Raw genomic sequence first — 12891 nt, 5'->3', positions numbered from 1 at the left:
CCGTCTCTCTCTGCGCCTACCCTGCTTCCTCTCTCTCTCAAAAATAAGTAAATAAACTTAAAAAAAACAAAACAAAACAGTCAAAGACAGACAGGATGGCCAATTTAATAGAGAAGGAAACATTTCGGTGAAATTCAGCGTGCGTTCCCAGAGCATCTTAGCAATACATGTGCTGATCTGCGCCAGGCGTCCGCCTGCACTCACCTGCAGAGCTGGAGGGTGGCTCTGGGCCATCTACCCCCTTTCCTGGTCTGTATTCCACTGGGCATTTCAGTGGCGCGATGAGAGGAGAAGGAGTGGGGAGTCACAGGAGGAGACGTGACCTGCTAACGGGCAGGCGTTGATGACCCGCGGGAGGAGCCCGCCAAGAGGCGAGCAAGGCCGCAGGATGGAAATGCAACACACAAACCATTTCAGCGAGCAGTTAAAACACGGGATGAAAAGTCCCACTTGGGATCTCAACAAAAACAAGAAGGACCTGTGACCAACCCTCTCGAAAGACGGGCACAATTATTACTGGGAAAACGACAACACTGGAAGGAGCCCACGACACAGAGCTGGGCCGTGTTTGTGGGCTGGAGGGCGCACTTTTGTGACGATGTCAGATGTCACCGCGTTAACTTATAAATCCCATCACCCCCAGCAAGTTTCTTTAAAAAGGAACTTTAAGCTGCTCTTAAAATTCTGGTGTAAGAGCAGAGGGCCAAGAACAGCCAAGACGGTTCTGAAGAAGGAAATAGAGGTGCCGTGTGCTAACAGGCGCCTCGGCTTTGGAAACAGGGCAGAGGGCGGCACAGCCTGGAGCAGGACGTGCCCGGATGCTGGGCAGAGAGCGGAGGCCCACGTGCTTCAGTGGACAGAAGGAAACACTGGTCACTCCACGTGGGAAAAATCAGGGCCTTTCACACAACGTGTGAAAATGAATTTGCAATGAATGAAGGGTTTACACGAGAAAAGTAAAGCTTTGTAACTTTTAGAAAAACACATGGGAAAGTGTATTTAAGAACTTGGGGTAGGAAAGGAAGTTTTAGACAAGAAAAACTCAGACCATAAAAAACCTGAATGCATGTGAACACATTAAAATTTAAAAATTCTGCACATCAATAGACACCATTAAAAAAATAAAAGGCAAGGGGCGCCTGGGTGGCTCAGTCGGTTAAGTGTCTGACTTCGGCTCAGGTCATGATCTCACAGCTTGTGAGTTAGAGCCCCGCATCAGGCTCTGTGCTGACAGCTCGGAGCCTGGAGCCCGCTTCAGTTCTGTGTCTCCCTCTCTCTCTGCCCCTCCCCTGCTTGTGCTCTCTGTCTCTCATAAATGAATAAATGTTAAAAAAAAATTTAAAAAAAAGGCAAGCCACGCAACCAATGCATAATCAAGAAAATTACCAACAACCAACTTGAAAATGGGCAAAGAACATGAACAGGCAATTCACAGAATAAAAAATTCAAATGGACAATAAACATATTCAAAATACTCCACCTAAGCAGCAATTAGGGGAGTAAAAATTAAAATAAAGGGATCCTATTTGACACCGAGCACCGTGGCAAAGATTTAAAGTCTGTTTTGCGTGGAGGAGAGATACGGCGTCTTGTCTGCTGGAGGCTGTCTACGCGACATGGTCTTTTTGGGAAGAGGCCCGTGCCTACGACCATGCAATCCACCCGTGAGACGGGTGGGCCTCTGCATGGCAACTCAGAGCTTAGGTCCACAAACACAGCCAGCAGCAGAACAGCATGAACTCAGTGGCAGATTTGTGTCCCTCTGAGAGAACATATCACGAGCACCCGGCACCGTGTGTTCAGCTCCTGAATGTGGGACGGAGGCTGGGACTGCTGTCGTTACTTCTCGAAAAGGATCTAAGGCAAGTCCTGCCCGAGGCTAAGACCCAACAGGCCGGGTGGACACGGCACTGGCCGGTCTTCTTTCTTCTGTCCTCAGTGTTTAAAGTGGTTCTGAAAAACGTACTTGAGCCACTGTGAAGAGATGTCACCATTCTGGGGCTGGGAGGAGCAGGGTCCACATGCAGGCTGCTTAGGCGCGACAGGGTCCCAGGCTGGAGCCCCATGCCAGCTGCTGCTGGCTCCCAGCATGTCTCTGAGCTATCCCTGACCCTGATCTGGCCCTCACTGGTCACTGGGGGCCCAGGGGCAGCCGACACCTGGCAGGAGGCTTCAGAGCCCAGATCGGTGTTGTTTGTAAACATTTGTGTGTCTGTGAGCGTACCTATGTGTGTGTGTATACACCCATCAGTGTGTCTGTGTACGTCTGCTCGGCGGGCCGCCCGTCCGGCTGGTGCAGTGTGACATCGTCTTCTCAGAAGCGGCCCTTCCTCATTGAGGCAGGCGCTAATGGGAACGTCACAGACGCCGTGTGGGCGCGGCTGCTTGTTCCTGGTGTCATTTTAATGGTTATTGTGTGCTGGTGGGGACAGCGCCGATGGGCCGGAATGAAGCAGGCTGACAGCTTAATGGCCTGTAACCCTTAAGGAGTAATTGGACGGCCGTGTATCTACGAGCAGACTGTTAGCGACGACGTGACTGGCAAGCCGATGACGAGACGCGGCCCGTGTGGGAGGGGCTGCGGTGGGGCCAGGGCCACTACGTGCAGGAGCATGCACATGCGTGGACCCTACACGCAGTCCCCACCATGGACACACGTGCACAAGGACGCCCTGCCCTGCAGGTATGTGCTCACTCCCTTACACTTGACACGCGGTGGGGAAACTCCACCCGCCAGCAGACGCAGGGGGTTGGGGCCTTCGGGGAGGGCCTTGGCCGGCCACCTGCCCCAGCCCCCCTCAGAGGGGCCGCGTGGTCTCGGGGGAGAACAGGTCAGGTGGGAGCTGCCCTCCTGGTACCTGCTCTGTGCTGGGCCACGGCTGCGTTGCAGGAAGGGCCCCGCTTCTCAGATGCAGCCTGAGCCCCCCGGGCCCCCGGCCGTCCTGAGCTCCTGTTCCCGTGCCCCCGCTCCTGGGGCTGGGCCCCTGGATAGAGGACCCAGAAAAGCCACCTGTTAGGGGCTGAGGGCCAAGGAGCAAACCCCTTGCCAAGCCTGCCACCTGCACCAGGCACAGGGAGGGACCTTCGGGAATGGGATTTCCACCAAGTCCTTCTGCCTCAGGCGTGGGCGCTTGTCCCTGCCTTGCCCGTGGAACAGGCTCTGAGAGGCACGTGGGCTGTCGTGCGGGTGCCTTGGCCGCCCACCTCGGTGCTTTCCCCACAGATCCGCCCCCGACCTGGGACCCAGAAGAGAGAAGCGAACGCAGGATTGCTGGGAGGTGTTGGCAAGGACACAGCTGGGGCCTCCTGTCCCGGCTGAGTGACCGTGCCTGGAGACCCTCCCCAAACCCCTCTGTTCCTGTGCCCAGACCTGCTTCCCACATTCTGCACCCGCCACGGTCACAGCCGCGTGGGCGTGGAGGGGCTGAGTCCACAGGAACCAGAGGCTGCCAGCTGAGGGGAGACAGCCACCACGCTCCTGGGGGCCGCTCGTCCTCTCAGGCTGGGGCTCATGTGCTGAGACGTCGCAGGGCTGCTTCCTCCTGGAGGCTCCGGGGGACGGTCCGTTTCCTCTCTCTCCCGGCTTCTAGAGGCATCCACGGCCGGCAGAGTGTCTGACTCTGGGTCCCTGGGGATGGCCCTGCTGCCACAGTTCCAGGCTGCCGACCAGGTCCCGGGCTCCCGGCTGCCCCACCTCCCTGCAGACGGCCTCCTGCCCAGACCACCGTACGCGCACGGTTACGCGTCTGTTGGCGGCCTCGCTGTTGGGCTTGGTTAGTCATCTGACCTCACCCCCAGAGTGGTTTGCACCCGGCCTCCCTCTTCCTGGGACCCTGGGCCGTCGCCCACCACACGGCGCCTGTTTGTCTGGACTACAGGCTGGGAACGCCCGGGGCGTCTGTCCGACACAGCCGGGCTACGGGAGCGCGGCCGGTCTGGTCGGGTTTGCTGCACGCGGGGGGGACCTGAGTGGGGCCGCCGCCCTTCCCTCCCTCGTACTCAGGGTGCACCCCACCCCCCACCTCGTGGCAGAGAAAACAGAAACGGAGTCTGGCTTTCAGAGCTTCAGCCGTTCCAGGGGCTCTTGGGAAAGGACCTCCCGACCCTGGCCTCAGGGCTCGTGCGTGCGCAGGCATGGCTGTGGCCCGAGCCCCTGAAGGCACGCGTCTCCCACACGGGGCTGCCTCCATCCGTCAGGCGCTGCCCCGCTCCACACGGTTACGCCGTCCTCCCGACACAGCGAGCAGGGCCCGTCTCCAACCCTCCCAGACGGGAACCCCAGCCTTAGCGCCCCAGGACCCGGCTCTCGGGGCGCTCAGAGCGCTCGCACAACTTCCTCCCTCGGGCACCTGGCCCCTGCCCTGGGCTGCTGGGGGCGCCCCACGCTCACCTGTGTTGGCGGGGGGGCCCCGCTGCCCCTGCCCTCAGCTGGAGAGTCCGATCCCAGGGCCCTCGTGGGGACCCGCCCCTGTCCCGACGGGAGAGGCCTCCGTCCTGGGCCCGAGGGTGCCGCACAGAGGATCTCTACTCTCGTCCGGTGTCCGTCCGGTCTCACTTCCCGCCGTGCCCCTCGGAGGGGCGTGGGAGGAGGGTTTCAGGAGAAGCCAGATGCCACGTGTGAAGGCGGCAGGGGGAGGCCCCAGGGCACAGAGGGGAGACACGGAAAGATCTGAGCGTGGACAGCAGTGGCCGTGGCCTGGGAGAGTCCCTGACCGTCGGGGACTCTGCACTGTTGACGGTGGCCGGTAAAGGGATTAGGCATGTGGCGACAGCCGTGCCCGTGGCGGACGTGGTCAGGGGCGCATGGCAGCCTGGCCTGTGCTGGCCCAGCCCTCGAGGGAGCTCAGGTGGGAGGCCACGCTGGGGCCACCAGCCTCCACGGACTGGGCTCCCAAGGAAGCAAAGCCCTCAGTCCTTGGCCAGAAGAGCCCTAAGGAAATGCCAGCCTCAAGTCACAAAGAGGGAAACTGAGGCAGAGACGAGGCTGTTTCCAGCCTTTCCCCCACGTCACGGGGCCCGGCTTCTGCTGGCCCCGGTGCCCGTACACGTGGGCGCGGACCTGTGCCGTCTGCACCAGCTGTGTGTGCTCCTTCCCTCCGGGGCCCGCCCGCTGCCCTCCAACGGCCTCAGCCCCAGGGCGGCCGACGCCTCCGCAGGAGTCCCTCTGGGGGTGAGGGGGACCAGGGGCACCAGCGGCCGCTAACCAAGCTGCCCACGGCCAACCTCAGGCACCTGCTCCTGGCCCTTCTTTGGGAGTGGAGTGCAGGACGGCGTAGGGCTGTCCAGCCAAGGGGGAAGCCTCGTCATGCTCGGTCACACGGACAAGGAGGACATGGCATTCCGTGTCCTCAGAGGCACATGTTCCCGAAACAAGCCAACATCCTTCTGTGGTCTTGTTGGTAGAAGGTGACTATTAGGCTTTCAAGGTATTTGATACAGAGTATAGCATAAACTAAATAATTTTGTAAATGGTTTCAGGAATCAAAGCTTTCAGGATTAAGAGGTGTCAGATCAGTGGGATTAAGTAAAGACCCTGCAACCTTCGATCTGATTCCCCCCAGTGGCAGGTGGCTCCCTAGTTACAAGGCCAGACCAGGGTCAGCCTGAGCACAAGCTGTCCCGTGTGGTGCCGAGGGCCACCCCCGAAGAAGAGTTGGATGGCAGGCAGCCAGCTGAGCCCTTCCGGTGGCCAGCCTGCCTGGCAGGCAGTGACCGGTGTGCGTGTCCCGGGCTCAGGCAGGAGCATGGGCTGGTCACCCTGGAGCAAACACCACGCCTGGGGTCAGGCTTTCGGGGAGCCAGGCTGCACACTGCACGGGAGTAGGGGAGTAGTCGGCCGGCTTCCACAGCGTCGCGAGCACCTGGCCCCTGCCCAGGGCCAAAGTGGCCCCTCCCGCCCCAGCCCCATTTTGCTGGTCTTTTAGGCAAGTGTTCCGGGCACATAACGTTCAGAAAGAGCTCCAGACTCCAGCAGTCTTGGGCACAGCAGCTGCTGTGGTCTCCGATAAACTATCCAGAAGCTTCTGGATTTTCTGCTTGCAGTGTGGGTGGGGCACCCACGTGCCAGAGCCAGCACCACTAAGAGCAGAGGTGCAGGGCTGTGGGGCGGACGCAAAAGGGCGCCTTGGGGCCCCGGGGAGGGCGTGGCACAGACAGGCGGGTCAAGGCAGGGCAGCCGTCAGCCCATCAGCCGGACTCTCACACAAACAGCAGGATCGACAGCAACAGGGGCCGCGTGGCCACAGAGCCAGAAACTCGGATCCCCTGGCTCATCCATCACAGAGGCCCCCCGGCCCCTGGTCTAGAAAGCTCCTGTGGGGGATCATGGGGCCACATGTGGCCGCCAGCACGGCATCCAGGCGCTCTGCTCCGAGCCCTGAGTCCCCGTGGCGGTCTGCTTGGCCCTGTGCAGAGGGACGCCCCTTGGTGACGCTGCGCTCACGGTGCGGGGCTGTCCCCACCAGGATACCCAGGCCCACTCTCCCGGGTGGCTTCTCTGAGCGGTCGGGTGTCCAGCCAGGAGGGCCTGGAGGGGTCACAGGTCACCTGGGGAGGCCACATGGACAGCCCAGACTGTGGGAGACACTCGGCTGTGCACACAGAGGCAGGACTTCTGTACCCGGCACGCGGTGCCCCCCTGGGCAGACAGCACGGCACATGCTTGTCTTTTCTGCACAGACTTTACTGAATTTTGCTTGGAGGCCCGCTGCCCTGGGGCGTGCCCCCGGACGCTGCGGGGACCCGCCCAGCAGACGGCAGCACAGGGAGCTACGCTCGGTGCGGGTGTGGCTGTGAGGACGCAGCAGAGCCGACAGGGGGTCACGTCGGATCTGAAAATCAGCGCTGTGATCTCATTTCTGCTAGCCCCAGCACTGTTCCCTCTGATCTGGGGGGTTCTAGTTTACAGGGGACGCTGGCTCACCGGTGCCCGGCCTCGGGGCACCCTGGTCACTCGGGTAGAACTGCCTGATGAGGTCTCTCTTGTTGATCTTCCCCATCTGGTTCCGTGGGATCTCCTCCACCAGCAGCAGCTCAGAGGGCACGGCGTACGGGGCCAGGACGCCCCTGCAGACAGGAGCAGCGTCTGAGTGGCAGGCACTGGGGCCCGGACAGCCCCCTCCCAACGCAACAGGGAGCCCGCAAGGTGGGCAGATGTCCCACGGGGCCCCGAAGCCCGGCCACGTCCGAGCCGGCTCTGGAAGGGCACCCCGCTGCAGGACAGCAACATGGAGGGAGCTGCCTCCGCCTGGGTTCCAGGCTCCCTTGTGGGCAGAGGACGAGCCCTCCTCGGGGTCAGGCCTCCCAGGGCAGGGCGGGGCTGCAGGGCTGCAGCCAGACGGACGGAACGGGCAGGCGGGCAGGGCTGGGGGCCCCTCGCGGGCTGGTGCTGCCCTCCCTGCACTCCGCAGTCCCACGAGGGGCCCCATTTGATGGCCTGTTCTCCTGTGAGTGGCCATGTGGTAGGATCTTGCCACCCGCGGGCTCTACTCTGGGACTGCTCCTCGGGCCGTAGGCACTGGCTCCCCTGAGGCCCTGTCTGAGCCACCTGCCCCTTCGTGAGGAGACCACAGGATTCGGCCAGACAGCGGGGGCAGGAGAGCACAGCAGCTCCTGGCCTCCCGGGCCACTGAGCTCCACTCTCTGGGGCTGTTGACCACAAGCTTCAGGCCAGAGGGACACGGCATCCCAACGTCCGCCCGGGGCCAGCAGGCACATGTGGCCTCTGGTCTGCAAGCGGTGGGGGCATCTCAGCCGCTGGGGAGGTCGTGGTGAGCTCGTGAGGGGCCGTGGCAGAGAACTCCCAAATCTCAGCCTTAGCGGCCGGGTGCTCATGAACACGCACTTGTCTTCGTGGGCCGTGTCCGTCTGGCCATGGGCAGTGAGCGTCACCAACACCACACTGAACGCATCATTACTCTGGGGGGCTCGGGGTTCAGGTGCTGGCTCGTGAGGGGAGAGGGGGGCCCACCGGTGGTCCCGGCGGCTTCGACACACGGCCAGCTGCCCACTAGGGTCCAGAGGACACAGGCAGCTGGGCTGGACTTTGCTGCGAGGCCACCAGCACTGCCGGAGGGGCTCTGGAGCATGGCAGGGCGAACCTGGAGGTCCGATCCAGGGACGCAGCCCCTCTCAGCCCCCCACCCCGCCGCCCAAACCCCGCGCCTCCAGTGCCTGTGGGTGGCCCTCCCCTGCGTCCCCTTCGGCAGGCCAGTGCGAAGCTGGTGCCACGGCCCAGAGAGAGAGGGCAGAGGCGGGCCTGGGGGCACAGGACGGAAACACGCATCACTTCCTTGTGACTGAGCCCTGAGAGCCGATGCTCGAACAGAAATACAGCTGAGCCTTGAACACTACCAGTTTGAGCTGCATGAATCCGCGTGTCAGTGGAATTTTTCGATAAATACAGCACAGGACTGTACATATATCTTCTCTCCCTTGTGATTTTCCTAACATTTCTTCCCCGCATCCCTCCGGGCTGTAAGAGCGCAGTAAGACACACGACCTACAAAGTGCCATTGATCGACGGCTATCCGCTCAACGGCAGGCCGTTAGCAGGTAAGTCTTCGGGGTCAGAACACACAGAGTTTCGACTGCGCGGGGGTCAGCGGCTCGAGGGTCAGCAGAGTGAAGAACGCAGTGTGGGTGAGTGTGCATCGGGGGCGGCATTCGCACGGAGGGGCAGGACGTCACGGGGGGCAAATGGTGGTTAAGTTAGAGCCCAGGGTTACAAACCCTAACTTAGCAGCCACTTTTGAAAAAAGGAACAAAAGCCATGAAAATCAGAAAGCGACCTAAAGGTGTGATGAAGGATGCAGGAAGGTTTAAATCCTGCGGACCCCACCATTTCCAAGGACAGCAGTCCTTCTGGACCGAGGACTCTGACCCTGGGGACGGTGGGGTGTGCTGCCCCAGCCTCTGCCAGGGGGTCTCAGCTCAGCAACTGGCCAAGCAGGAAACTTTTAGAAACACCGCAAGGCAAGCTGTGCTCTCAGAAGGGGATCCTGCGGAGTTGTGTGCTAACAGCAGGCTTCCTGGGGAAATGGACGCGTGGACACGGAGGTGTCCCTCCCCCCAACCCGCTACTTCACGGCCCTTCTCCCGGGAGAAAGCCCAGCAGGCACTAAGCCAATGCCCACCACTCCTCCGTGGCCTCATCAGACATCAACACCGTAGTTCAAGAGCACAGACCCCAGATTCTTCCCTGGTGTGTAAATCCACACCCCTTCCCGACCTGGTATTTGGGGGGTGGAGGGGTAGTGGGTGGTCCACGTCCCAGACCCTGCAAACGTGGCCCTGTCGCCCCGTCCCAGGCCACACTCATCCCCTCCGAGGGGACGTGCTGCCTGAGCCCCCAGGTCTGGCTCGGGTACAGCACAGAGAGGAAGTCAGCCCTCCCTGAGTAGTGGAGTCTGTGAGGGCGGAACCTTCAGAAAGGAAAAACGTGGGAGCATAGAGGAAAATGTCATTTGCAAGAACCTTTAGAAAGACTCCCAAACGGCAGTGAGCATGACAGAGAGAGAGAGAGAGAGAGAGAGAGAGAGAGAGAGGGAGAGAGAGAGGGAGAGAGAGGACCTTCACTAAGAGCCTCATCCGGCAGAGCTGGAACCCAGGTCTAGAGTCAGACCTGCCCATTCGGGAGGAAGATCCCTCTTCTCCCTCCGCGGGGTGGGTGGCCTCCGTGCCACCGCCCAGTGACTGCCCCGCTTGAGGACACAGAAGCCCGGACACCGGCCTCACTGTGCTACGGTCCTAGAGGCGGCAGGTCGGCCGCCTGCCCTGGCCTCCCAGGGGGCCCCCCCGAGCAGAGAGAGCCCCACCAGGCGTGTGCATCCCCCAGAGCACGGAGAGCCTGTCCCGCGCCCTCCCCGGCCCCGAGCCAGGCGTGTGCACACACACCTGCGGGGTGGACACGAGCCCTGGGGTGCGGGGCTCCCCACACGGGGGCGGCCAAGACTGCGCCCTGACAGTCTCCGCAGAGAGCTCAGCTCAGGGTGTGTGCTTTCTTCTCCTTCACAAAGTAATTTGTCTAATCAAAGCAGCTACAGCCACTAGAACCTTCTCCTTTGTTAAACCGACTCTTCCAACTGTGACTTCGAAAATCCAGGGGAAGCTCCTGGCCCAGCTGTGCTGCCCCTCACGAAACAAGGCTCTCCTGCTGTTTGTGAAATCACGTTGGATGAGCTAAAAAGATCTTAGTGCTGAGGAGAGGGAGGCAAGTCGGGAAGAAGGGGTTGTAGGGGAGAGGGTACGGGCAGGAGAAACTTCCCAGAATCTGGGGCCATTACTGGCAGCTTCCTTTCTGAGCTGCCTCCAGACCCTGGTCCCTGCCCGTCGGTTCCCAGCCCGATGGATCACGGGGCACCGCAGACACAGGGAAGGGGGCCTGTGAGGCTGGCAGGCACAGAGGCCCCGGGGTCACGGCATATGGCACAGAGGCTCCCGGGAAGGGGACACATGGTGAGGGACGGGCCTGCGGCTAAGGTCGGGGCGCAGGACGGGAGGGCTCTGGCCCCGACTCCCAAAGAGCACGTGCAAATGCCTGTGTCCAGCGGACAGAAGGGAGCCCGGGGAGGGGGAATGGAGAAGAAGGGGGCGCCCTGCCCACAGATTCCTCTGGAAGGCTGGAGAGGCCCCCCAGCACGCACCCTGTCCCACCGCTGGAAGGACGGGGGCTCCCACCCGGCACCCTCGTTTCGCTACCTCTGCTCTACCTGCCATTACAGACCTTTCCTGGGGCCCCTTGTGTATGTGTGTGTGTGTGGGGGGGCGGCCTGGGGAACGTAACACGTCACCTGACCTTTCAGGCTCCCCCTGACCCCTAGATGGACAGCAGCAGGACCGGAGACCCCCTCCACCCCTCCCCCGACCTCGGGACGGCCCACCCCCCACCTGTCCCTTCCCCCGACAGCAGGACCGCTGCCTGCCTGCCCCTACCTTGCCCATTCTTTGAGCTCCCTGTGGGACAGTGAGTGTCCCTCCTGAAGGGTCACCACTGCGGTGACCCGCTGGCCCCATGTCATGTCTGGAACTCCAATCACAGCCACATCTGTGGACAGAAGAGCAGGGAGGGACGCCTTGGAAATGCCACGATGGCCAACACGGGCCCGGGACATGCCCAGGATGGGGGCCCTGAAGCAAGGGCCCGGGAAAAGCCCCGCTTAGCAGCCACCTGGAAGGGGCGTGGGGTCAGCATGGGGTCACCCTGCTGGGGATGGGGGGGGGCAGGTCCCCAATGGCCCTTGGATGGAGCTCAGGGTGGGGGTCGGCTTTCCCATGTCTCTGCCTTCCCTGCACGGCCCCAGGAGACAGTCACCGCTAAGAGGACTGGGCACAGCGACAAGTCCAGAGTGGGTCACGTTGGGGAGCCTCTGCCGTCCTCAGGGTCCTCACAACCTGTGACCTGAGGTCAGGAGCTTCCTGGACCCGCAACCGCCGGTGCCCCTGGGCACAGCTCCGGATGCCCACGCCTCTGCTCCAGCCCTCCCTGGGGCCGTGCTCCTGAGCACAGGGGCTGTGCGAGGGAGGAGGTGGCGAGGGAGGAGGTGGCGAGGGAGGAGGTGGCGAGGGAGGAGGTGGGCGGGCCCCAGCAGACGTGGGGGCGGGGCGTGGGGGCGCCGGGGACCTGTGATGCTGGGGTGCGCCAGCAGGAGCCGCTCCACCTCCAGGGCGCTGATCTTGTAGCCACCGCTCTTGATGATGTCTACGGACGTGCGACCCCGGATCCAGTACCTGCCGTCCTTGAACACGGCTGTGTCGCCTGAGGGAAGGGGCTCTGGTCACCAGCAGGCACGCGTGTTTACAGGTGCATACGCGCGGCTGGGTGCCCGTGTCTGGGAGCAGCACCCCCCAAGTGGTGACCCCGTGGGACGGCGGTGGATGCGGGGTCTCAGGACAAGGCGGCAAAGCCTGAGTTCCAACGGCTGTGACCTCAGCCTGAGGTCCCCACGCAGACAGCAGTGTCCCAGAAGGGCCGATGGAGACCGCCCGCCGTAGAGACCAGGGCTCAGAGGCACGGTGGCTGCCTCTTGCTGCCCCTTCTCAGGCCCGTGACAACAGAGGCAGCGAGGCCCAGCTGCCTCGGCCATCCCACCGCGGGGTCCTGGTCCCAGCCGGGTCCCGGCGCGGCCGGTCCCGCCGCAGCTGCCTTTCGTCTGTGGGGTCTCCTGGGCTGCGCACAGTCACACGGGGTCTCTGACAGCAGAAAGTTCTCCTGCTCCCCCACCCCGACTTCGTGGTCCCCCATCCCGCTTCCCCCGGCGGTCCTCTCTCGGGCAGCACTGGGCAATATGACGCTCGCCCGCATCCTAGCGCGAGCAGGCGGGTGGCGTGGGGACAGCGAGTGCCAGCCCAGGACGTGAGGGCGCGGAGGAGGTGGGCGTGTGTCTGTGCGCCGACATGTGTGAATACGTGTGGACACGTGCACGTGGGGACGCCCCCCCCTCCCCAGCCCTCTGAGGACAGCGCTGGTACGCCCTGCAGACGACCGCACACCTCGCGCTCCGTGCCGGGTTCCTGGCTGGAATAAATCATAAGTGTTTCATTAGGAGTCACGCCGCCCGTGCGGGAAGGCACCATCCATCATTCCGCACCCCGCCCCGAGCTGCCGCAGCGTAGGGCGTGATCCGGTCTGCTAAACCAGACGGAAGCCTGTGGGCAGCCGGGCGGCCGGCTTGCTCACGATGGCGCGGGAAGGCCAGGCTTCAAGAGCACAGGGCCACGAGCGTGACGGGCTCTCCCCCGCCGACAGGAAGCAGAAGAAGCCAAAGGCTTGGCAAGTGCAATTGGAAAGGGCGTCGTGGCCCCAGGACAGCCGACTGGGGGGCTGGCTGGCCAGCAGGGAAGGGGCCCAAGTGTGGAGGAGCACGGGGGCGGGTGCAGTCGGTCTTGGGTCCT

At 62.5% G+C, this 12891-nt stretch overlaps 1 protein-coding gene across 4 annotated transcripts in view; it reads right to left on the bottom strand.

Moving 5' to 3' along the window:
* Positions 1–6664: 6664 nt before the first annotated feature.
* The window catches only part of ACSF3 (acyl-CoA synthetase family member 3), a 44077-nt gene continuing 37850 nt past the window's right edge, over positions 6665–12891 (bottom strand). For 3 of the 4 annotated variants that reach the window (XM_042919205.1, XM_042919206.1, XM_042919208.1), the window contains exons 8-10: positions 11621–11755; positions 10933–11044; positions 6665–7065 (exon numbers count right to left, since the gene is read on the bottom strand). In XM_042919205.1, the coding sequence (XP_042775139.1) occupies positions 6897–7065; positions 10933–11044; positions 11621–11755 (416 nt within the window). In that variant the 3' untranslated portion in view covers positions 6665–6896. The remainder of the gene's footprint in view (positions 7066–10932; positions 11045–11620; positions 11756–12891) is intronic. The other variant, XM_042919207.1, reaches the window with a different exon arrangement.

This window comes from Panthera leo, chromosome E2, assembly GCF_018350215.1.
Source record: "Panthera leo isolate Ple1 chromosome E2, P.leo_Ple1_pat1.1, whole genome shotgun sequence".
NCBI classification, from domain to species: domain Eukaryota; kingdom Metazoa; phylum Chordata; class Mammalia; order Carnivora; family Felidae; genus Panthera; species Panthera leo.
This window is presented reverse-complemented; position numbering and strand designations above follow the sequence as displayed.